The sequence below is a fragment of the Rattus norvegicus genome, chromosome 3 (genome assembly GCF_036323735.1).
Source record: "Rattus norvegicus strain BN/NHsdMcwi chromosome 3, GRCr8, whole genome shotgun sequence".
Taxonomy (NCBI): domain Eukaryota; kingdom Metazoa; phylum Chordata; class Mammalia; order Rodentia; family Muridae; genus Rattus; species Rattus norvegicus.
In genome coordinates this window covers 128,666,476-128,692,401 of record NC_086021.1, presented here as the reverse complement: position 1 = coordinate 128,692,401, position 25,926 = coordinate 128,666,476, and the positions used below count along the sequence as shown (strand labels likewise).

At 41.5% G+C, this 25,926-nt stretch overlaps 1 protein-coding gene across 8 annotated transcripts in view; it reads left to right on the top strand.

The window, feature by feature from the left end:
* The window catches only part of Tp53bp1 (tumor protein p53 binding protein 1), a 104,397-nt gene that overhangs the window by 32,315 nt on the left and 46,156 nt on the right, over nucleotides 1-25,926 (top strand). For all 8 annotated transcript variants that reach the window (XM_017592215.3, XM_063283318.1, XM_006234865.5 and 5 more), the window contains 7 exons: nucleotides 5,239-5,363; nucleotides 8,278-8,445; nucleotides 14,387-14,513; nucleotides 16,025-16,191; nucleotides 19,779-19,905; nucleotides 20,642-20,736; nucleotides 24,277-24,479. In XM_017592215.3, the coding sequence (XP_017447704.1) occupies nucleotides 5,239-5,363; nucleotides 8,278-8,445; nucleotides 14,387-14,513; nucleotides 16,025-16,191; nucleotides 19,779-19,905; nucleotides 20,642-20,736; nucleotides 24,277-24,479 (1,012 nt within the window). The remainder of the gene's footprint in view (nucleotides 1-5,238; nucleotides 5,364-8,277; nucleotides 8,446-14,386; nucleotides 14,514-16,024; nucleotides 16,192-19,778; nucleotides 19,906-20,641; nucleotides 20,737-24,276; nucleotides 24,480-25,926) is intronic.

The window sequence follows — 25,926 nt, the reverse complement described above, 5'->3', positions numbered from 1 at the left end:
TTCAAAAATAACCTAGCATACATAGTGACTCTATCTCAACAAACAAATACTATATAGATATGCAAGTGTATATGAATGTTTTTTCTATTAGCATAACTCCTAGCAGGCCCATCAAAGTGTTTCTATGTATCTGAGTAGTCTTTCAGAGAATATCAGATACACATTATTCATAGATTGAATCATATCTTTCTAAGTTTTTGACTTATAAATAAAACTTATAAATACTTGTGTAAATCATTTTTTTATGTCTTTGTGTATATGTGTGTGGGTGCATGTGAAGGTCAGAGAGGACAACTTGATTTTCGTCTTGTACCGTGTGGGTCCCAGGGATTGCATTAACGCAGGTTGTCAGGCTCAGTGTGTGTGCATAAGTTTATATGTGTATTTACACAAAGGTCAGGAAGATTGCTCAGCAGGCAAAGGCACCTACCTTTTCTTTCTTTCTTTTTTTTAGAGCGACAACTCACTGTATAGCTCTGGCTGGCCTGGAACTTGCTATGTAGGCCAGGGTAGTCTTCAATTCACAGATCTGCCTGTTTGCCTCCTGAATACCGATTAAGGTGTGACTACCATGCTTGGCACTCTGCAAATTGTTTATATGAATCTAGTCTTTCATTTCTTTAATAATGCCCAGGGTTTTGTTTGGCTATGTTGTAGTTGCACTAGTTTTTGAACAAACTTCTAGAGTGTTCTACATCCTGTATGACATCCAACAATGTATAAGTGTCCTAATGTCTCTTCTCACCAGCTGTTGATGTTTTCATTGTTGTTGTCTTTTGGGAAGCTCAGGGTTGAATGTAAAGTTTCAGTCATGCTAAGCAGTGTTCTGTGACTAGGTTATAGCCCCCTCACTGTTTATAAATTACAATAGAAACAAATTAAAAATATATTTTGAAAGTGTCTCATGTATCCCAGGTCAGCCTCAAACCCCCATCTTGATGTGCAGTTGAGGATGGCCTTAAACTTTTGATGCTCCTGCCTGTCTCTCTATTACTGGAAATGCAGGCATGCATCACCTGCCTCATTTATGTGGTGCTTAGGGTGGAGTCCTTAGCCTTATGCACTCTAGGCAAGCACTTTCCCAGCTGAGCCAGCCCTGCTAAGTGTATAGTAATATCGCATTGTGGTTTGAATTTTTGTTTTCCTAATGGCAAGTGAGGTTGAACTTCTTATGTGCTTCTTGCCATCTGCTATCCTCTTCAGGGCAAATGTCTGTTTATGTCTTTTGCCCATTTTTAAATTGAATGATTTATTTTTATTTACTCCCCCACACATCCTAGGAGTTGAGCTTGAGGATTTGCTCCTGGCACGGCTCTTTACTGCTGAACTATGTCCCTAGCCCTATTTCTTCTGGGGGTGGGGGTGAGGGTGGGGGTTGGGGGAGGGTTGTCTGTGTCTCTCTGGCTGACCTGTAATGTTCTCTGTAGCCCAGGCTGGTCTCAAACACAGAGATCTGCCTGCCTCTGTGTCTGGAGTGCTGGGATTAAAGGCATGAGCTACCACTGTCTGGCCTTCATTGTGTCTAGAGAAGGCTTTGAGGATTCTGAATGTAGTCCTTTGTAGCTGTGTTGGTTTGGTTTGTAAGTATTCTGACTGTGTAGCTTTTCTTTTCATTCCTTTGTAAGGTTTTTCACAGAGCAAATTTTATATTTTTAATGACATTTATTAAGTATTTTAATGGGATTGCATACTAGTTTATTTTAGAAAGTTCAGGGTAGAAGTGGATGAGGAGCGAGTGAGATGGAGATATGAAAATAGGATTTGAAGATGGGAGTGTGTGTGGAGCGTCAGCAGGAAGGTGGAAATGACAATTCGGGTCTTGTTTGAGCAGCTAGAGTGGAGTGGTTGTTGAGATGGAGAAGACTGAAGGAGAGACCGTTGGGTTGTAGATGGGTGGAGACCCATTGGAAGTGGAGCGATGAACTGGCCGTTCATGCGCTGGCTGGGGAGCTGCATTGTGGAGTCATCTGGATAGTGCTGTAGGTAAAACTTTGGGAGCCAGGGGTGGTGGTGCATACTCATGACTCCAGTGTTCTGGAGGCTGAGGCAGGAGGATCATGTTGAGTTCAAGTCAGCCTGAGTTACATACTAGGCTAGCCTGGGTTATCCAGATTTAAACTTTCTTGTTTGTTTGAATTTTGAGACAGGGTTTTCCCATGTAACCCTGGCTGTCTTGGAACTCTTTCTGTAAACCAGGCTGGCTACCAGGCCAGGCTGAGGACATTTTCTTAATTAGTGGTTGATGGGGAGGGCCCAGTCCTTTGTAGGTAGGGCTACTTCTGGGCTGGTGGTCCTGAGTTCTATAAAAAAGGAGGCTGAGAAAGCCATGGGGAGCCAGTACGCAGCACTCATGGGCTCTGCATCAGCTCCTGCCTCCACTGCCTGGCTATATTGAGACTTTTTTATTTTTTTTTTAATTTTTTTAATTTTTTTTTTCGGAGCTGGGGACCAAACCCAGGGCCTTGCGCTTGCTAGGCAAGCGCTCTACCACTGAGCCAAATCCCCAACCCCAGAGACTTTTTTAAACAAACAAACAAACAAACAAACAAACAATCCAAAATGGTTCTGAGTGAGGCTTGAATACAGCTGGAGAAGAGGTCCAAAGGCTAATCAATCAAGCTCACCTCCACTTAGATATCAGGGACATAAGGAAGGGTCATCAACAGACAGAAGGCTCAGGTGTGTGGTTTTCTTTACGTTTAAAAAGAATTGGTTCGTGTGTAGACAGTGCATGCCATGGCCTGTGTTTGGAGGTCAGCACAGCTTGTGGAGGTTGGTCCTTTTATCATCTGAAGGTTAAAATTCAGGTCGCTACTTCCACTATGAAGTTTCAGAGAATGAACCCAAGTAATACCCAGTGAGCCATCTTACTCCCAGAGATTTTCATTTTATTTATTAAGCCAGGTAGTGGTGACACACACCTTTAAAACCAGCACTTGGAAGCCAGAGGCAGGCGGATCTCTGAGTTTGAGGGTAGCCTGGTCTACAGAAGGAGTTCCAGGACAGCCAGGGCTCCACAGAGAAACCTTGTCTTAAAAAACAAAAGCACGTTTATTTTCACTTCTCATTAAGTATATGTATCTGTGACAGTTCGTGTGTTTGGAGCTAGTGTAGATCACCAGAGGGCATTGGGTCCTCTGGAACTAGACTGGTAGTCAGTTGTGAGCTATTTGAGATGGATGTTGGGATCTGAAGAGACCGAGAGACTTCTGTAAGAGATTAGTGGTTAAGAGCACTGGCTGCTCTTCTAGAGGTCCTAAGTCCAGTTGCCAGCCACCACATGGTGGCTCGCAACCATCTATAACTCCAGTTCCAGGGGATATAGTACCCGCACATAGACATGCAGGTAAAACACCAATGCACATGACATAAAAATGAAATCTGAAAAATGAAATGAGATCTGCCTGTGCTTCTTGAGTGATGAGATTAAAGGTGTGTGTGTGTGTGTGTGTGTGTGTGTGTGTCTGCGTGTGTCTGTGTCTGTGTGTGTCTGTGTCTGTGTGTGTGTTACCATGCCCAGCATTCAAGCGTTTTTAATGATGAATTATGAAATTAATAATTTCTCCAATACGGAATATCCTTCTACATTCCTTTCTCTTTCTTTTTGAGACAAAGTCATACTGTGTAGTACATGCTGAGCTCAAACTTGAGATCTCCTCATGCCTCTGCCTCCCAAGTGCAGGAGTTGCAGGTATATACCAACAATATACTCACACATTCACTCGGTATTCTCTCTCTCTCTCTCTCTCTCTCTCTCTCTCTCTCTCCCTCCCTCCCTCCCTCCTTCCCTCCCTCTCTCTTTCTCTCTCTCCCCCTCCTTCCCTCCCTCCCTCCTTTCCTCCCTCCCTCTCTCTCTCTTTCTCTCTCTCCCTCCCTCTCTCTCCTTTTCTTTTTTGGTTTTTCGAGGTACGGTTTCTCTGTAGCCCTGCATGTCCTGAAACTCTCTGTAGACCAGGCTGGCTTCACTCTCAAAGAGATCTTCCTGCTTCTGCCTACCAAGTGCTGGGATTAAAGGTGTGTGTCACCACTGCCCAGTTTGAGATTTTTTTCTTAATAGCTAAAAACTTTGAGAAGTAAATTTGGGTATATGCCTGTAATCCCAGCTCTTAGAGGTAGGAGGACTCCAAGGTCAAGGTCATCCTGGTTATATAATGTTTCAAAAAGAGAAAATACTGAAATTGTTGCTTATAAACTTTTTAAAGCTCTTGATAACGTCTTTCTGTATTGTTTTCCAAAGGAGCATTTTATACTCATCATATACAAGATAAGAAGCCTATGTATATATGTATATCTTTTCTCTCCCTAGTTGTGTAGTACTGAGCAATAGTATAGTATTTAATATGTATGTTATATTTTAAATGTATATGGGTTTTCCCCCTTTTTTGGGGGGGTATACTTTTTAATTTACATTTTAAATATCCTCTTTCTCTGTTTCCCCTCCAGAAACCTGCTATCCCCTACCTCCTCCCCCTGGTTCTATGAGGGTGCTCCCTCACCCACCCCCTGACTCCCTCCCACCCCTTTTTTTCTTACGATAGTGTCAGTTAGCCCAGACTGATCTTAAACTTACTATATTTAGCAGAAGCTAACCTTAAGCTTCTGATTCTTTTTTCCACTTTCCAAGTGCTGGCTTTTATAGGCCTGAGGTATAATGCCTGACTAAATTTTCTTTCTTTCTTTTCTTTCTTTCTTTCTTTTTTTTTTTTTTTTTTTGGCAGTAATTTCTTTTGTGGTTTCTTTACAAGGTCAAAGATCTTTGATTTTAGAGCTCATTATTACCATTCATATCTTTGATTTTCTTTGTATCACTTTTGTATCTTTCATGTAGTTTATGTTGTATCTGTCCCTAATGTTTTTGATTACTTTTTGTCTTAATATTATATATTTTGACTATAGTATTAATGTCTTTAAAAAAGATATTTCTGCCATGCAGTGGTGGTACATACCTTTAATGAAATAAAAAGATAATATTTAATTAATTGATAATAGGATAAAATTTAGGTATATTTATGCTTTTCTTCTGTTTAGTTTTTGTTACTTGGTACAGGGTTTTGAATTATTAACCTTTTATGTACTCTCTACAGGTAGCACTAAAATCACGAGGGTTTGTTTATATTTCTAACTCAGTTAAGAGGTAATTGGTGAGTGAGGGTAGTCAGAGCAAAATTCAGTGTGCTTTGAGCAGATCCAGCCTCCCTCTATCTGGGGACATGACAGGATTGTGTTCTTTCTCTGCAGTGCTCTGGGAGTGACAGTAGAAGCTGCTTCTCTTGCAGAGGAGGAGAAGGAGGAAGAGTTGGAAGAGGAGAAGGAAGAGGTGGGAGTGAACGCTCCTGATGCTGACCCACGCTCCCTTGCTGAAGGTAGCCTGTGCTGTTTCAGAATAATAGATTCTCCTCATGCCCCTTTACTATGAACACACAGGTGGCTAAACTTTACCGTGTAATAGATCACTTACGATTAAGCTGAGAATCACTACTCTCACTTAATTTGATAACTGAATTTTCTCTTTGAAGCAGCCTTCCCCTATTACTTTGGGCCTGTGATTAGACAGAACATCATGGTTGGGTACACATAGAGCAAAGCTGCTTTACCTCACAGCTGTTGGGAAATAAGGGAGAGACAAGGGAGGCGGGTTGCCCTGTCCCTGACAACTTAATTTCCTTCTTCTAGGCCCTCTTCTTTTTTTCTTAATAGATTTTTTTTTTTAACATTTTGTTTATTTGGTATGTGAGTATACTGTTGTTGTCTTCAGACACACCATAAGACAGAATTTAAGTAAACAAAACAAAACATAATTATAGCTAAATAAGTATTTTAAAAAATTAAATCTACCTGAAATAGTCAAGTTCCACAGCTGCAGAATTATCAAAATTGTTACAAGAAGAAATTTTATGGTAATTTTTTTTTTTTTTTTTTTTTGGTTCTTTTTTTCGGAGCTGGGGACCGAACCCAGGGCCTTGCGCTTCCTAGGCAAGCGCTCTACCACTGAGCTAAATCCCCAGCCCCCGGTAATTTCATTTTTTTTTTTTTTTTTTTTTTTTTTAAAGATTTATTCACTTATTATATATAAGTGCACTGTAGCTGTCTTCACATACACCAGAAGAGGGAATCAGATATCTTTACAGATGGTTGTGAGCCACCATGTGGTTGCTGGGAATTGAACTCAGGACCTCTGGAAGAGTAGTCGGATGCTCTTAACTGCTGAGCCATCTCTCCAGCCCAATTTCATTTTAAAACATACTCAACCAATAAAGTTTTCTTCCTAAGAGAGCCTAGCTTAGGTCACTTTCAGTAAGTTCAAACTTCCATTAACAATTACTGATATAGACTGTTTTTACAAATAAGGAAAGAACAAAAGCAGCTACCTAGCCCATTTTATAAGGCTTATGTAAAAAATATCCAAGATTAAGACAGAGACAGACGATTGTCTTTCTTAACTAATGCACACAGATGTAAAAACTTTATGAAAGAGAAATGGATTCAAGGCAAGGATGCTTTCTTTCATTAACACAAGGGGCAGCTGGTAAAACTGACATCACTTAGGATAAAAACTCAGTTAACTAGGAAGAGAATACTTTGTTAAACTTCCTTCTAGAAGCCTACAGTAAATATCATAGTAATGCAGGAACTCTGCATCTCTAAGAGTCAGGAAATCAGAAATGTCCAATATTACCTCTACTGTTCGACACAATTTATGCAAACAAAGCCCACTTGTCTACTGTTTCAATAAAGATCCTAGAACAATGTATGGGGGTGTGTTTAAACACCGGGAGAAATGTTGTAAAACCTTACTATTTTCTATGTGGTTGCTGAGAATTGAACTCAGGACCTCTGGAAAAGTAGTCAGTGCTCTTAACCACTAAGCCATCTCTCTAGCCTCTAGGCCTTCTTTTAAAGGGTCCACTGCTTGGTGTGGTACTCAGCTATGATATTAGCAGCTAGGAATCAAGACAGTTGCATTTGAAGCCAGCCTGGGCTACAGAGAGAGACCCTGTCAAAATGAAAACAATATAAAAGGTTCCACCACTTCATAATGGCACCACAGACGGTGGCTAAGCTTTCAATTCATGCCTTTTGGGAAACTAATATTAAAGGCTCCAAACATAACATAAGCTGGCATGGTGATATATGCCTAGAGTTGTCGCTCTCAGGGAGGATTACAAGTTCAAGGTCAGGCTATATAGTATGACCTCTCAAAACCAAGAAACACACAAGTGAATCGTTACATTACTCATTTTCAGCTCCATTCTACATTTCGTTTCTTTCTCCTTTTTGTGTATGTTTCTGAGTACCTTTGGGTGTGGTTTTTGTGTGTATACAGATTATTGACAGAGCTTACCATATTAAGTGTTTATAAGGCTTTTATATCTAAGTTTTTGCTTTGTTATGTACCTCCCCTTTTAAAAGTTACATTTTATTAATTTAATGATGTATTTGTAGTCAGAACCAACTTGTGGGAGTTGGTTCTCTTCTACCGCGTGGATTTTAGGGAGTCAGACTCAGGTTGTCATGCCAGACTTGACAGTAGGAACTTTCACCTTCTGGGTCTTCTAGCGGGCCCCTCCCCCATATTCCAGTATTTATTTATTTATAGCAGGGTCTTACATAGTCCAGGACGGCCTTGAATCTTCTATGTAGCGAAGGATGGGCCAGAACTTTTGATCTCCCTGCTTTTACCTTCCTAGTGCTGGTATTCTAAGGATGCATCACCAACACTCTGGTTTCTTTTCAGATCATATGAGAGTGTGCTACCACACCCAGTCTAATAGTTTTATTGTTGATATTTTTTTCTTTTCCCATGCTCAATCCCTTAATGTGTCTTGTTTTGGAAAAATTATGTGTGCCAAGGCTTTGATATGATGCATTTAATGTGATCCTTGGAGCTGGCAAGATGGCTTAGCAGGTAAGAGTATTTGCCAGCTAAGCTAAGCCTGATGGCCTGAGTTTTGTGTCTGGAATCCACACTGTGGAAGGAGAGAACTGACTTCTACAGGCTGACCTCTGACCACACTTGAGCTGTCATGTCTGTGTGTACTCATAGACAAATACACAGAATGCAAAAAGACTGTTTTGTCTTTTTTTTTTTTTTTTTTTTTTTTTTTCTGGAGCTGAGGACCGAACCTAGGGCCTTGCGCTTGCTAGGCAAGTGCTCTACCACTGAGCTAAATCCCCAACCCCAAAAGACCGTTTTAAATATGATCCTCTAGATAAAACAGCTGCTTGCACATTGGTAATGTTGTGGGTGATAACTAATTTCTGGAGTTTTGTTCCTAGATTCTGCTTCATCCCAGTTGGGCTTTGGAGTTCTGGAATTGTCCCAGAGCCAGGATGTTGAAGAGCATACAGTGCCATATGATGTCAAACAAGAGCATCTGCAGTTGGTGACCACTAACTCGGGTTCTACCCAGCTATCGGATGTGGATGCAAATACTGATGGGAAAGGTGTGCAGTTGATTATAAGCCTTTTCTCGCCCTCTAGGACACGTTTCTTTTCTTTGTTTCCTTCTAAGGTGTTTTTTCTTTTGTTGTTGTTTTTGTTTGTTTGAGTCTCACCTTGCAACTCATATTTACCAGCTTCCTCTTCAAGCTTAGAAAATATTTTTTATTTTATTTTATTTATATAACCGTTTTGATTTTATGTATTTATGAGTACAACATGTTTGTCTGGTGCCTGCAGAGGTCAGAAGGGGGACTGTAGTAGAGATGTGAGCCACCGTTGTGGGTGCTGGGAATGAAACCTGGATCCTTGCCAGAGCAAGAAGTGCTCTTAACTGCTGTGCTAGGTCTCTCTCTTTTTGGGGGCTTTCTCAAGACAGTGGTTCTCTGTGTAGCCCTGGCTGTCCTGGAATTTACTTTGTAGATCAGAGTCACCTTGAACTCTGGGATTGCCTCTGCCTCTGAAGTGCGAGATTAAAGGTGTGCACCACCATGATTGGCTTCCCAATAAGTTTTAAAGCTATCCAAATTAGTGTATCCTAAGTTTGAAGAGTAAGCAGTAAGTACTTATTAAGTGGTGGTTTGCAGATTGATATTTTTTCTAAGTTGGTCACTGATTACTGTCTTTTTGGGTTGATACATTTCTTTTAAAGGTTTTTATTTTTCTTTTTAATGATATATTTATTTTATTTGCATTGGTGGTTTTCCTGCATGTACATTTGTGTGAGGGTGATGGATCCCCTGGAACTGGGGATATAAACAGTTGTAAGCTGCCATGTGTCTGCTAGGAATTGAACTTGTGTCCTCTGGAAGAACAGCCATGCTCTCAACCACTGAGCCCAACCCAGCCCCAGTACCTGTATATTTTTAAGATTAAATATATATAAATGGTGTCTGTGAGGCCAAAAGGGTCAGATCTAGAGTCTGACTTACAGGTGGTTGTAAGCTACAAATATGGGCACTGGGAATTGAATGTTGATCCTCTGAAAGAGCAGCAAGCCCTCTTAACCTCTGAAACATTTCTCTGGGGCGTGTGTGTGTGTGTGTGTGTGTGTGTGTCTGTCCGTCTGTCTGTCTGTCTGTCTGTCTACTGGTCTGTCTGTCTATCTTTATCTACATTTCTCTCCATGTATGTGTAGATATATTTACTTAAGTAATGTTTTTATTTATTCTTTGACAATTCCATACAATATTTTTTGATTTTTTTTTTCCTACTTAACTCCTTCCAGGTTGTATCCTGGCCCCCAATTTTATATTCTGTCCTTCTCTCCCTCCCTCTTCTTTTTTTTTTTTTTTTTTTTTTTGGGTTCTTTTTTTTGGAGCTGGGGACCGAACCCAGGGCCTTGCGCTTCCTAGGTAAGCGCTCTACCACTGAGCTAAATCCCCAGCCCCCCCTCTTCTTTTTATTTTTTATTTTTTTCCGTCTTTATTAAATTGGGTATTCCTTATTTACATTTCAAATGTTACTCCCTTTCCCGGTTTCCATGCCAACATCCCCTAACCCCTCCCCCTCCCATTCTATATGGGTGTTCCCCTCCCAGTCCTCTACCCATTACTGCCCTCCCCCAAGAATCCCGTTCACTGGGGGTCCAGCCTTGGCAGGACCGAGGGCTTCCCCTTCCACTGGTGCCCTTACTAGGCTATTCATTGCTACCTATGCAGTTGGAGCCCAGGGTCAGTCCATGTATAGTCTTTGGGTAGTGGCTTAGTCCCTGGAAACTCTGGTTGGTTGACATTGTTGTTCATATGGGGTCTCAAGCCCCTTCAAGCTCTTTCAGTCCTTTCTCTGATTCCTTCAACAGGGGTCCCGTTCTCAGTTCCGTGGTTTGCTGCTGGCATTCACCTATGTATTTGCCAAATTCTGGCTGTGTCTCTCAGGAGAGATCTACATCTGGTTCCTGTCAGCCTGCACTTCTTTGCTTCATCCATCTTATCTAATTTGGTGGCTGTATATGTGTGGGCCACATGTGTGGCAGGCTCTGAATGGGCGTTCCTTCAGTCTCTGTTCTAAACTTTGCCTCCCTATCCCCTCCCAAGGGTATTCTTGTTCCCCTTTTAAAGAAGGAGTGAAGCATCCGCATTTTGGCCATCCTTCTTGAGTTTCATGTGTTCTGTGCATCTAGGGTAATTCGAGCATTTGGGCTAATAGCCACTTATCAATGAGTGCATACCTTGTGTGTTTTTCTGTGATTGGGTTACCTCACTCAGGATGATATTTTCCAGTTCCATCCATTTGCCTTGAATTTCCTAAAGTCATTGTTTTTGATAGCTGAGTAGTATTCCATTGTGTAGATTTACCACATTTTCTGTATCCATTCCTCTGTTGAAGGGCATCTGGGTTCTTTCTAGCTTCTGGCTATTATAAATAAGGCTGCTATGAACATAGTGGAGCACGTGTCTTTGTTATATGTTGGGGCACCTTTTGGGTATATGCCCAAGAGAGGTATAGCTGGGTCCTCAGGTAGTGCAATGTCCAATTTTCTGAGGAACCTCCAGACTGATTTCCAGAATGGTTGTACCAGTCTGCAATCCCACCAACAATGGAGGAGTGTTCCTCTTTCTCTACATCCTCGCCAGCATCTGCTTTTGCCGGAGTTTTTGATTTTAGCCATTCTCACTGGTGTGAGGTGAAATCTCAGGGTTGTTTTGATTTGCATTTCCCTTATGATTAAAGATGTTGAACATTCCTTTAGGTGCTTCTCAGCCATTCGGCATTCCTCAGCTGTGAATTCTTTGTTTAGCTCTGAACCCCATTTTTTAATAGGGTTATTTGTCTCCCTGCGGTCTAACTTCTTGAGTTCTTTGTATATTTTGGATATAAGCCCTCTATCAGTTGTAGGATTGGTAAAGATCTTTTCCCAATCTGTTGGTTGCCATTTTGTCCTAACGACAGTGTCCTTTGCCTTACAGAAGCTTTGTAGCTTTATGAGATCCCATTTGTTGATTCTTGATCTTAGAGCATAAGCCATTGGTGTTTTGTTCAAGAAATTTTTTCCAGTGCCCATGTGTTCCAGATGCTTCCCTAGTTTTTCTTCTATTAGTTTGAGTGTGTCTGGTTTGATGTGGAGGTCCTTGATCCACTTGGATTTAAGCTTTGTACAGGGTGATAAGAATGGATCGATCTGCAATCTTCTACATGCTGACCTCCAGTTGAACCAGCACCATTTGTTGAAAATGCTATCTTATTTCCATTGGGTGGTTTTGGCTGCTTTGTCAAAAATCAAGTGACCATAGGTGTGTGGGTTCATTTCTGGGTCTTCAATTCTATTCCACTGGTCTATCTGCCTGTCTCTGTATCAATACCATACAGTTTTTATCACTATTGCTCTGTAATACTGCTTGAGTTCAGGGATAGTGATTCCCCCGGAAGTCCTTTTATTGTTGAGGATAGTTTTAGGTATCCTGGTTTTTTGTTATTCCAGATAAATTTGCAAATTGTTCTGTCTAACTCTATGAAGAATTGGATTGGAATTTTGATGGGGATTGCATTGAATCTGTAGGTTGCTTTTGGTAAAATGGCCATTTTTACCACATTAATCCTGCCAATCCATGAGCATGGGAGATCTTTCCATCTTCTGAGGTCTTCTTCAATTTCTTTCTTCAGAGCCTTGAAGTTCTTATCATACTGATCTTTCACTTGCTTGGTTAAAGTCACACCGAGGTATTTTATATTATTTTGGACTATTATGACGGGTGTCCTTTCCCTAATTTCTTTCTCAGCTTGTTTCTCTTTTGTGTAGAGGAAGGCTACTGATTTATTTGAATTAATTCTATACCCAGCCTCTTTGCTGAGGGTGTTTATCGGGTTTAGTAGTTCTCTGGTGGAACTTTTGGGATCACTTAAATATACTATCATATCATCTGCAAATAGTGATATTTTGACTTCTTTCTTTCCAATCTGTATCCCTTTGATCTCCTTTTGTTGTCTGATTGCTCTGGCTAGAACTTCAAGAACTATATTGAATAAGTAGGGAGAGAGTGAGCAGCCTTGTCTAGTCCCTGATTTTAGTGGGATTGCTTCAAGTTTCTCTCCATTTAGTTTGATGTTAGCTACTGGTTTGCTGTATATGGCTTTTACTATGTTTAGGTATGGGCCTTGAATTCCTGTTCTTTCCAGGACTTTTATCATGAAGGGGTGTTGAACTTTGTCAAATGCTTTCTCAGCAGCTAATAAAATGATCATGTGGTTTTTATCTTTCAGTTTGTTTATATAGTGGATCACGTTGATGGTTTTCCATGTATTAAACCATCCCTGCATACCTGGGATGAAGCCTACTTGATCATGATGGATGATTGTTTTGATGTGCTCTTGGATTCGGTTTGCCAGAATTTTATTGAGTATTTTTGCGTCGATATTCATAAGGGAAATTGGTCTGAAGTTCTCTTTCTTTGTTGGGTCTTTGTGTGGTTTAGGTATAAGAGTAATTGTGACTTCATAGAAGGAATTCGGTAGTGCTCCGTCTGTTTCAATTTTGTGGAATAGTTTGGATAGTATTGGTATGAGGTCTTCTATGAAGACCTGATAGAATTTTGCACTGAACCCATCTGGACCTGGGCTCTTTTTGGTTGGGAGACTTTTAATGATCCCTCCCTCTTAAATAAAACAAAACCCCATGTAATCCCCTTTGTGATAGCTGACTCTTCCTGGGCATATGGCCTTCCCTGGAATGTATGTTATATATTAGCTGTCATGGGACTAAAGAAAAGTGACCTCCTCTCCCAGTAGCAATCATATGTCTATAGCTCCTTACCTAGGAATAGAACTTCATACCCACCTTTCTCCCTCCATGCTAAGATTTCTGTCTGGTTTGATCCTGTGTATACTTTCACAGTCCCTATGAGTTCATGTATGTGTTTGCCCTGTTGCTTTTGGAAAACACTGTTTCTGTGAAGTTATATGCCACGTTTGGTTCTTACTTTTTTTTTTTAAACACCCCTCCCCCCTTTGTATGGATTCCTGAACCTTGAGGACAGAGATGTGAAATACACACCCCATTTAGTTCTGAGCATTCCAAAGCTGCTGATTCTGTGCAAGCTGACCAGTCGTTAATTGCCATCTATTTCAGGAAGCAGCAGTTTTTTGTTTTTTGTTTTTATTCTTTTTCGGAGCTGGGGACCGAACCCAGGGCTTTGCGCTTACTAGGCAAGTGCTCTACCACTGAGCTAAATCCCCAACCCCAGGAAGCAGCAGTCTTGATGAGGACTGAGTGATGCATTGATGTGTTGGGATAGCCATATGTCAGGAGGAGTCCTGCTATTGCCGTGTCCATTCAGCAGAGTGACAGTAGGTTTTCCCCTGTGGCCCATAACCTAACTAGCATCAGGTTCTTGGGTCATGACCGTGTCAGGTATTGGTTTTATCCCATGAAACAGGCCTTGAATCCATTTTGTAAAGAAAGAAGTAATTGTTGAATTTACTCCTGTACCATCTGTGCTGTTACTGCACCATCCGGCATAACTTTCCAGGCTGGTTGTGTAACCAAAGGATCTTGGCTAAGCGGGACTGATGACCACTTTTTCTTTTCTAGTAGCATGCTTAGCACCTTATAGCTCTGTGAATACTAGCTGTAGGGATGAAGCTTCTAGTTGAGTATTAGCTAGATTTCTCCATGTTCTATGACTCAGGTATGTAGGCCATAGGGTCTTATCCTCAAACACTGGAGGGCAGCTGATAGCCGTGGTAGTAGTCTGTAATGCTTGAGAGGCCTGTGGACCCATTAACCAACAACTCAAAAGGTGGCACCTACTCTTGGGACTGGGGGTTTTATTTGGTAGCGTATGGTGTCCAGTGTGGGTGTTGTCCCTCTATAATAGAACTCTTGATGTTTCAAAATTAGACTAATTTCTGTTAATAGTTTTTGCCTTTTGAGAATTAGTTGGGCTGCCTCTGATACTTTGAAGACTTAATATCTGCTTAATGTGTTTTTTCTCCCCCTTATATTTTAAGCAATTAAATGTGAAGAACAGTCCACTGACGCCATCTCTATAATAGAACCCAGCAAAGACATCCCTGTTACAGTGCAGCCCAGCAAAGGCTCCCATGTGGTAGAAGAACAAAATCTACCACTTGTAAGGTTAGTTATGCATGCTCTAAAAGTGTCTGTGGAATTTTACTGTGGGGCTATAGGAATTTCATTTTGGCTATGGAGACAGTATTAGAAATTGCTGATTCCCCCTCTCACATTTTACAGATACTGGCCTTTTGTTTTGTGTAATAGGAATACACTTGGGTTGCTTATGCAGCCTCACTGTGTGTGCGCTCCGCTCTTAATTCTGGCCTGTTACTAAGGAGCGTTATTGCTTCTATGACTGTAATCCTTAGTCTTTGACTGACATCTGTCTAGGTAATGGGTCACTGTCTAGGAGATTGTTTTGCTTCTCTGAGGCTAATAAAGATGTAGAAGACCGTTATATTGGAAAACCTGCTTCTATTCTTGAGTACCCACATTGCTCTGGATTATTAAGTAACCCTTCTGCTAACTTATGGTATGCAGGTATTTTCCAAGTGTTTCTGGATCTTAGTTTGGTAGGAATGGGGAAGTCCACTCTGCTTGGTCTGTGGTAGTTTTTGTATCCCAGACTGTATTGACTGTCGAGTAGCAGAGGAAAACTGGGATGTTCTCACTTTGAGGGGAGATGAACATTCAGTATCCTTTCATTATTTTCTTCAGTAGACGTTGGACTTGGGGTCCTCAGCAACAGTGATCGTCATGGCTTTTAGGCTTTTTATTTTTTATTGAGACAGTGCTTTGCCATGTGACCCAGGCTGGCTTTCTTCATGCCTCAATTTTCTTAGTGGTAGGATTGGAGGTTTGTGTCCCACCATGATCCATTTCTTTAAGACTTTTCTTTACAAAGTCTTGATTTCAGCTTAATTTTTATGCTATTATTATTATTATTGTTGTTGTTGTTATTTAAATAGCATCTCACTTTGTAATCTTGGCATTCTTCGGACTTAGTATGTAGCCCAGATTGACCTTGATTTACCATCTTTCCACCTCAGCTTTTGAAACTGAGATTATAGGTATAGGCCACTTGCCTGGCTTTCCTGTTAGTCTTGCTTTTTCCATTTTCCTTGAGAATATTAGAGTAAGTAAAAGTCTCTAGGCAGGGGTCAAGAATGTGAGTGTTAACCTGGTTGAGCAGTGTGTATAAAAGAGTCCTGGAAAAGGCCAGCAGACACCAGTGAAAAGTCACAATAAGTCTGTATAAAGACTTAGGTAGCAATTCTTTTTTTTTTTCTTTTTTTCTTTTTTCTTTTTTTTTTTTTTTCGGAGCTGGGGACCGAACCCAGGGCCTTTCGCTTGCTAGCCAAGCGCTCTACCACTGAGCTAAATCCCCAACCCCTTAGGTAGCAATTCTTAATCACTTGTTAGAAGTGTTCAACAGACAGCAAACTGAAAAGAGGTCTGGCTGTGGGGATGAGGGAGACAGGCTTTGAAATGCCTGAGGACTTTGCAGTATTATTTTAGTAGGTTATGTAAATTAGGCTATTAGAATTTTTGAAATTGTTAGAAGCTTTTTGTTGAAAGAGGGAAACATTTGAATTTAGCAATCTTTATCATCGTTGAACTGAATCTCCTAGGTCTGAAGACCTGCCTTCCAGTCCTCAAGTTTCTGTTGCTGCTGTGGAAACAAAGGAGCAGGTACCTGCCCAAGAGCTGCTGGAAGGGGGGCTGCAGGTTCAGGTGTCATCAGAGCCTGAGGTTTCCTCAACTCAGGAAGACTTGTTTGACCAGAGCAGTAAAACAGGTAGGAAGGTTGATTATTTCCACATCTCCTCTTCTCACTTGTTCTACATTTTTATTTTAGTTCTGAGGCTACTGTTTAAGTTAAAAAGTACTTTTTAGAATAGCTATGATATGGAATAGCTAATGATATGGAAGAAAAATATATTCTTAGCTAGTCAGTGATGGGGGCTGTCAGAGAATGCTTACTAGTCAGCACTTTGAATAGCTTTCACCCTTTTGGAAGTTGAGGGAAAATAGGAGTGCATCTAGTAAAGCTCAGTATTACGGACAGAGCTGCCATTTCTCCTTCTGTCCTGTGTACTGTGACTTTTCTTACTCATTTGGGTAATAGTTAACTTATCTATTAGATGACATAACAGGTAAATTAAGGCCTAGGATGAAGGACACAAAGCGTAGATGTGTAGAATGGATTTGTTCACACCCCTGTAGTCTTTTCCCCTACTCCACAGTCTCAGAAAGCTTGACGCTTAGTGAAAAGCAGGGAGGAGGTAGGTGCGCCCTTTTGCATTCTGTGCTGTGCCTGGTGTGTAAGACACTAGCGGACATCCACTAAAGCTAGCAGGGTGTAGTTAAGGCATTTCTTTATACCTGGGGCTGATACAGTTAATATTCAATCTGTCTAGGCTGATATTCTCCATTCATGGGGAACTTGATAATGTGAGTCACTTGGCTGCTCATGTATTTTATTATTAGTACTTAGTGTTTCTGTCTCCTTTGAGGAGGCTCAAGTTCTAACCATGAAAATTGCTGCATTCATACCATCAGGTGTCATGCGCATTGTTTTGACTTCCCATCTGCATCATGGCATGAGCTTTACCTCACCTTAGGTAGACCTTGGGATAAAAGGCTCGCTTGCTGTTTTCTTATAGAAGCTTCACAAGAAAGAAGAGCAGCCAAGCAGAGGTATAAGGATTCTGGCTTTTCCTCTCTGTAGTCGTTACTTTTATCACTGCTGTAACAAGAACAACAACAGCAAATCTGACAAAAACAGCTTAAAGAAGGAAGGTTTTGGGGCTGGGAGAGATGCTCAGTGGTTAAGAGCACGCACTGTTCTTGCAGAGGTTCAGGTCCCAGCATGCACGTGGTGGCTCACAACCATCTGTAACCCCAGTTCTCTTGTCTCACTGTATGGGTTCCTGTGTGCATGTAGTGATGTAAACTTTTGTAGGCACACGCACACACACACACACACACACACACAAATAATAATAAAGACATGATTAACTTCTTTAGAAAGAAAAAGGGTTTTTTTTTAGGTCCCATGGGCTGAGAGTTCTCGTCTTCCTATCAGGGAGGCTGTGAGAAACTTGAGTGCTCAGGAGACACCCAGTATCCCTGCTGCTCAGCCCCCTCTCCTTTTATTCAGCCTGGGATTCTAGCCCATGGGGGCTGCTGCCTGCATTCAGTGAGGGTGTTTCATCCTCAGCTAAGCCTTTCTGGAAATACCCTCATAGACACTAAGTGCTATGTTTCTATGGTGACTCCAAAAGCAGCCAAGCTGACAGAATTAGTCATGTTAGCTCCACCCTTTGTCAGCTTGACACCAGCACATCACTTTAGATCATAACATTTCACCCCTCGCCCCTAAAATCTCATTCTCATCTCATAATGCAACTGCATTTAGTTCTTTGAAAAGTCCCCATAGTTGGAAACAACTCCAATATGTCTAACATTTAAAGTGTCTTCCGAGACCATGTTTCCTAACTATGAGGTCCTCTAGAGCTGGAAATCAGGTTATCTATTCAGAAAGGGATGGAGGCAGAGCAAGCCTGACCCAGCAGGGCAAGCACCAAAACCTGTAGCCCATGTGTCACTTGTGGTCTTGTTCTCTGGGCTCCGGCAGCCTTGAGTGCTCTGCCCTCCCCTCCTGATGCCTTCAGCACAGATGACCTCTGTCTTGGGTTTACTTCCACTGCAGTTTCCCTTGGCAGATTTCCCATGGTTTTGGCATCTCTGAACGTTCCTGGGTTCTCCATTGTGACTTAAGTGTCACCTTCCAGACAGTGACCTTGAAGGGCCTTGTTGCAGGGAGCTAACCCCTCCACACTTTGCCTGCTCTCACCTTTCTGAAACTTTGCTGCCCCCAACTTCAGTGACCCTCTTGATTTTACATCTTTCATGCCTACAGAAAACAAGGCTGTGTGGATGATCTCCCAGTTGTGCCAGCTCTGACAGATGTAGCCTGTCCCTCCTGGATCACAGTCGCAGTGGCTTCTCTGTCTTTGAGGGTGCCCTTGGAGAAACACTTCCCTTGGCAGCCATTTTATAGCAGGGAACCCATGTGGTGGCATTGTCAGTTTAGCCTCTTTTCCTTGCAAATGAGTGAGCAGGTTTCTTACCAGCTGTTGTCCCACTGAAGAACAGAAGAGGTTTCTCTTCATTGGTGTGATTACATTACAGACAGGTTCCCTATACACTCTTTTTACACCTTTAAACTCACTGCACATTTTCATAGCTTTCTATTCTTCCACTGTTGATATGAATAAGAACAGTGAACAGAGTGGTTTCCTGACATGCAGTTTCTTCTGTCAAGCATATTAGTTCACTACTTTTTGTGACTTCCTTAGTGATAGATTGTTAACGTCGTAGCCCTGGCTGTACTGGAATTTACTATGTAGTCCTGGCTGGCCTTGAACTTACAGAGATCTACCTGCCTCTGCCTCTCAAATGCTGGTGTTAAAGGCGTGCATCACCACATCCAGGCAGTCCATTACTTATGAATTCAGCCTCAAGTTCTTAGGACATGGGTAGAGTGTATCACGAGAGGTCTCTGTTCAGTTGTAGAATGTCATGAGTGGTTGATAGTGCAGTTCTAAAATATAACACGAGTGGCTCCATTTCTAATAGATCCTTTTTCACTCTAAAGCTTTGTGATCCAGGCTTCTACTGTGTGCACTTTTTCTACCTGGTCTTAGAGACTCTCACCTTATAGCTTCTCACAGTGTTTTAAAGGCTTTATCCTGCATCTGCAAATGATTCTACATTTCTCATACAAACCAGCTCCAGAGGCTGTGATACAAAAGTCAGGTTCATGACTGGCTGGGCCCCAATTCTTGGAACCAATGTTAGGGTTATTTTTCTTATTTTTGAAATAGAATGTCTGATAAGCTTTGGTGAGAGCACAGACATGCCCAGATGTGTTTTGAACCATTACCTTCTCTAAGCTTAGACTGTGGTAGAAAGGATGAAGGAATTCTTTTAACCAATCTTTATTTAATAGAAATGACTGGGTGGTGGTGTTTCATACCTTCAATCCCTGCCCTTGGGAGGCGAGGTAGAGGTGGGTAGATCTCTGAGTTGGAGTCTAACCTGGTCTACAGTTTGAGGTCCAGGGCAGCCAGGTTGACACAGAGAAACCCTGTCTTGAAAAGCGGAAAAACAAACCAGCCAACTTGAAATGGGGCACGGGGTTGCTGTTGACTCAAAATTTGTGCCCTGGTGATGTCCTGTTGAGCTGAGCTTCCACAGAAAGGACCTCTCCCCGAAGTGTGGCAGGCTGGGTATTGATTTGCAGCGCTGAGTAGGTTCTCCCGTGCAGTGATGCCAGTCTGAGAAGTAAATACAACTCTAACTTTTCTCCCCCACTAGCTTCTGATGGTTGTTCTACTCCTTCAAGGGAGGAAGGCGGGTGCTCTCCGGTTTCCACACCTGCTACCACCCTGCAGCTCCTGCAGCTCTCTGGTCAGAAGCCCCTTGTTCAGGAGAGTCTTTCCACGTAAGTAAGCCTGAGAGCCTGGAGAACCAGGTCACCATTCAGACCAGAGCTTCTGTCACAGCTAAACACTGGAATCCAGGCCTTGGAGTGAGAACTTAGAGGAACTGTTTAAAGTATGTACGTGTATTTTCCCATTGGAGATTTTATGGTGGAAGCTAAAGGTTTCTCTAGAAAATCAAAGCCTTGCAGTTTATAAATGTGATGCTTGAGAACCAAGTGTTTATCCTTCCCCTTTCTAGCATTTTTTTTTTCGTCACTTAATATAAGAGAGAATGGATTTGCTAGGGCAATGGGTTTGTTTTTATTTATTTATTTATTTATTTTTTATTTTTTTATTTTTTTTGGTTCTTTTTTTCGGAGCTGGGTACCGAACCCAGGGCCTTGCACTTCCTAGGCAAGCGCTCTACCACTGAGCTAAATCCCCAACCCGTTTGTTTTTATTTTTAAATAAAAATGTGCATACTGTTCATGCTATGTAAAATGAGGTAATTTTTTTTTTTTTTATGTCTCAGAACTGTGAATGTCCTGTTTAGTCATTATATCTTGTATCTACTCATTCCCTTTGTCCTTACTTTTTAAAAACCTAGTGTTTGAGAGCTGTTTGAATCTCAGGTTGCTGTTCAGGAGAAACGCTGTGAAGTGTATATGCTGTTAAGTATGTGTGTTGGATGTTTTTGTTGAGAAGTCATGCCCTTGGCTGCAGAAAAATAACCTGTGATTCTCTCTTTACATGAAGGAATTCCTCAGATCTTGTTGCTCCTTCCCCTGATGCTTTCCGATCTACCCCTTTTATCGTTCCTAGCAGTCCCACAGAGCAAGGACAGAGAAAAGGTGAGCTGTTGGCATCTGCCTGTCTGTTCATTCCAGCCCGGGAGCGGTGCGGGGCTCTCCAACCTTGCCTAATGCATGCTTCCTTGACTCATGTACCTAGGGTAAACTGCTCTAGCTGTTTGCTTTTTTTTTTTTTTTTTTTTTTTTTTGGTTCTTTTTTTTTTTTTCGGAGCTGGGGACCGAACCCAGGGCCTTGTGCTTCCTAGGTAAGCGCTCTACCACTGAGCTAAATCCCCAGCCCCTGCTGTTTGCTTTTTAAGCATAGATCTTATATTTTAATTTAGAAAAAAATGCTCTGGTGAAAATTTTTTGTTTTTAAAATTGAAACTAAGTAAATTAGTATGGGGAAGTACTAGATTTGTTATTAATTACCTGGTAAATTCCAGATATATGCTAACGTGTTTCTAAGTGAGAGAAAGCCAGCAGTTGTTTCGTAGGCTCTTTATTTTTGTTATCATTAAAATAATTAAGGGTGCCTTGAAGGAGCTGATAAAAATTTGAACTTAAACTTTGTCTTCTGAGGACTAAGTATCCCCCATACCCCAAGACATGGTCTCATGCATCCTAGGCTCTCCTGTGTGGCTGAGAATGCCCCAGTTTCTACCTCTCTCTTCTATGAATAAATAAGCAAATAAATATATATTTCTCCCGCTACTGTATATAAATATTTAAGTATAATAGTAATACAATTATAATTGTATAACACACAATTGTAGATGTGTGCCACTGTGTCTGGCTTTATGTGATGTGGGGGATCTGATCTTGGGCTTCAAGCATGGTGGGCAAGCATTCTATCCATAGAGCTAGATCCCTAGGCTGTGTATTTCTCAATGTCTATGTATTTTCAAACATGTCTTCTCCTAGTTTTTCCTGTAAATTCTATCAGTTTCTTTTTTCCTCTGTTTTGTTTTGTGTTTGAGACAGAGGTCTGCCTATGTGTCCTGGGTTGCCCTTGAGTAAGAGATTCTTTCCCTCTCCTCCTGAGTGCCAGCTTTGTAGCACTGTCCTTTTTATTCATACATCAATAAGACTTCATAATTTTGCATTATTTTTAAATACACCTGTTTATGCCAGCTGCTGTCATAGCTGCTTTTCATTTGCTCAGGTTTTTTTTTTTCTGTTTTTTTCACCCCCAGAGAATTCTCACAAAAGTCCTAAGTAGTAGTTAAGTTTTTTGTCTGTCTGCCTGTCTGTTTGTCTGTCTGTTTTAGAGAGACAGTGTTTCTCTGTGTAGCTCTGGCTGTCCTGGAACTTACTCTGTAGACCAGGCTGGCCTCTGAACTCAGAGATTCATTTGCCTCTGCCTCCTTAGCGCTGGGATGAAAGGCATGAGTTTTATCCTCACATTGCATATGAGGGAATGAAGTCACACATTTCACAGCTAGTAGTATAGTTAGGACCTGAACTCAGGCATTTGCTTAGCTTGTCGGATGCTCTCCTGTGACAGCGTGCTGTCTGTGCACTGAGTCCTGGGCATACTAACTCTCAGGGCTAGCCTCAGACTCTCTGTGCTCATGTCTGCTCAGTGTAGTCGCCAGCTGGAGAGTGGTGGAGGCCAAAGCATTCTAGCCATATGCACAATCAGTGGCGTCTCTAGTCAGAAGGACGGGGTTTCATTCTACAAAACTCTACTTGGATTGTTAGCTTAATTTCTTAATTCTGCTCTGTAATGTGAACATAAAAAGAGTTATATTAAAATGCTTTTTCTTTTCCTTGTTTATAATCAATATTCACTATATAAGAGAGTAATGTAAAGAAAATAAAAAGTACCTCAGGTCATAGTCTCGATTTAATTACAGTTAGTATTTGGATGTGTTTTTCAGAGCATTTTCTGTACATATGAAAAAGTGCATCATTATATATTTCATTTAGTCTTTTTTTCCCCATGTAACCCTGAATCATGTGCACCCTTGTTTGAGAAGTCTCAAATTCGTTTTAGATCTGTTTTGCTATCTGTCTTACATTATTAAACTAAATCAAAGTTTGTAGCACTGGATCCTAAAATCTCATCAGTCTGGTATATGAGGGTGAGGCCAGGCAAGCAGGGTGGGCACTGGAGTTTGGATTGTAGGCGGCTGGTAATGTGAGTGTAAACTGGGAAAGCTACATGGAGTAAGTAGTTTTTGACTGGTTTGGTTGGGATCAAATTGTAAAAATAAGGGTCAAAAGCCTGATGAATTAAATAGCTACCTAGGCTGGCACTGGGGATGGACTTGGTTGCTTTAAGGTCATGCAGAAACAGTGGTTTTGAAATATACATACATACATACATACATACATTCATAAATATACATATACACGCATGTATATGTATATGTGTATTGGGTATTTTGCCTGCTTGTGTGTTTATGTACTACTTGTATGCATTGTGCCCTCTAAGGCCAAGATAGGATTGATCCCCTGGAACTGGAGGTGCAGATGGCTGTGAGCTGCCATGTGGGTGCTGAGAATGGAATTTGGGTCCTTTGAAAGAGCTGTGTCCTGTACTCTTAACCCTGAGCCATCTCCCAGCCCCGGGAACACTGATAGTGTTTTCTGTGTGTTTCCTCCTGAGCAGTTTTGTTAGGGTTAGTGTCTTGGTTCTGAGATACGTGGGTGTTGATTGGTGTTGGTGCTCTGTCTTTGACTGGTGTCAGTCTCTGCACTTAGCAGTTCTTACTGCAGGCATAGTGACTTCATACAGACCTAGATAACCAACTTGGGGAGATGAGCACGCTCATTGCCTTTCAAGGTCTGGGGCAGAAGTACGTCGTAGTTAAATTAGATGGCATTAAATGCTGCAAGATGGCTCAGAGTTGAAGTGTTTACTGTGTAAACAGGAGGACTGCTGTTAGGATCCCTAGATCCATGTAAATGCTAGGAGAGCATGGTGGCCCGCTCCTACAGCTAGCTTCAGAAGCCCAACATGGGATCTGAGGAGCACGCTGGCTAGCAATATTAGGAAGAGTGAGTCATCAAGGAAGATTCTCCACATCAACCTTTTGCTTCCATAGGTATCACCCCACATATACACACACTGCAGCCACACACATGTAGACATTCATACACATGCACACCTACCACATACAGAAACACAGAGAAAAAATGGTTTTGGTTAATCCTACAGAAGATGTGAAAATGAGCTAGGATAATCTGGGAGTGTTTAGAGGAAACATAATTTATATTTCTTATGGATGGGGTGGGTAATCTCATATGGAAAACCATTTTAATCTATCTCTAAAATTAGATGTGGGCTGCTGACATGATTAAAAATGCTTGACTGAAGAGCCTGGCAACCTGAGTTTGCTCCCTGGAGCCCACAGTGGAACTCCTCTGAGTGCCACATGTGTGCACACGCATGTAATCATACGTTCCCTTCCTCCCACAGGGTAGGACTAGGAGGACACAACCTACTGTCTATCATTTCAGTTTTTTTGAAAATTAGGACATTGTGTTTTAGGAATGGAAATTTCTGTATCATAATTACTGTTAGTGGTATTGGAGCATGAGTAATATTGGTGAGTGCTAATTTTATAATTCATTCTTTCTGCATGGAACCAGATGAGCCCATGGATATGTCAGTGATACCTGAAGGAGGGGAGCATTTCCAAAAGCTTCAGGATGACGAAGCAGTGGACATAGAGAAACCCCTTCTCCCATCTCAGCCTGCTGTATCACCGCAAGCGTCCACACCAGTGTCTCGGAGCACGCCAGTTTTCACTCCTGCCTCACTTCCCATCCCGTCCCAGCCCGAGTTCTCTCATGTGAGTTTTGCAAGAAGAGTTCCCATCTCCAGCTGCTTTTCCTTCCCTTCTTATTTGGTGGGTCAGGGATGTGAACTTAGGGATGCATAGATTCTAGGCAAGTGATTTGCCACAGAACTATATATCTAGACCAATCTTTCAAAACAGTATTCTAAGCCAGGTGGTAATGGCAGCACTTGCCTTTAATCCTAGCACTTGGGAGGCAGAGGCAGAACTCTGTGAGTTCGGGACCAACCTATCTATACAGGACAGCTAGGGCTATACAGAGAAACCCTGTCTCCAAAAAGCTAAAAAGGAAAGAATTGTATTTTACTGTGCACGTGTGTGCATGTCATGCATGTCATTGCATGTACAGATGGAGGTAGGCCAGTGGTTCCCAACCTTTCTAACGCCACAAACCTTAAGTACAGGACCTCATGTTGTGGTGACCCCCAACCATAAAATTATTTTCATTTCTACTTCATAACAGTAATTTTGCTACTGTTATGAATTACATTGTATATATCTGATATATAGGATATCTGATATGTGACTCCTTCAAAAGGATCATTTGACCCCCAAAGGGGTCACAATCTATAGGGTGAAAATCACTAATACAGTTCTTCGTGCCCGTTGGGGACATTTTCTCAGAACCTTTTTTAAACCTTCTTCCTCATTTTATAGTTTGAATGCCATGGGGTAAAGATGATTGGGGATACTTTAAAGGTTTGAAAGGCTCGCTGTTGACTTGGAGTTTCTGGTGCTTCTATTAAACAGTATTAAGCCACTCTGATCTTGCTTTGGGTCCTGTGAGTTATTTTTTTGTTACTGTAATCCCACAGGATTTTCTCTTTGTCCCAGTGTTTGTACTCTGAACCCTAAGATGTCTCTAGATTGTGTCAAGTTGACAGCTGAACAGACTATGGCAGTATGATTTCAGGGTTCATTTGCATTACTGCATGGAGCAGAATTTCAGACTTTTATTGTAACTGATACTGTTTTGTGTATAAGACATCTCCTCTTTAGTTTGTCAGTTGATGAACATTGGATTTATTGCTCCTGTTTTGTCTCTGAATCATGCTGCCAAGAAGGTTGATGCACAGACTTGTGTAAGGATGATTTATTCTCTTACGGAAAGTGTAGGTGCAGTTGTTGGGGGTTACCATCTATTCTCATCCTCTGAGTTACTGATTTCTGTGCCTTTGTTTTTAATTCTTAAAGTCTTTTTTTCCCCTCTGAATATTTTATGTCTGTTTCTCTTTAATAATAGTAATCTTTTAAAAGTTTTCTCTTCCCTACGAGTCAGTGTTCATTGACTTGAGCAGTGTATTTATTTAAGTGCTGCTAGGGGAGGAGCCCAGAGCCTCAGACATGATGAGCAGAGCCTCAGACATGATGAGCAGAGCCTCAGCCGCTGAGCATCCGCTCTTACTCGTTGATTTGCAGACAGAGTCTTGCTTTGTAACCC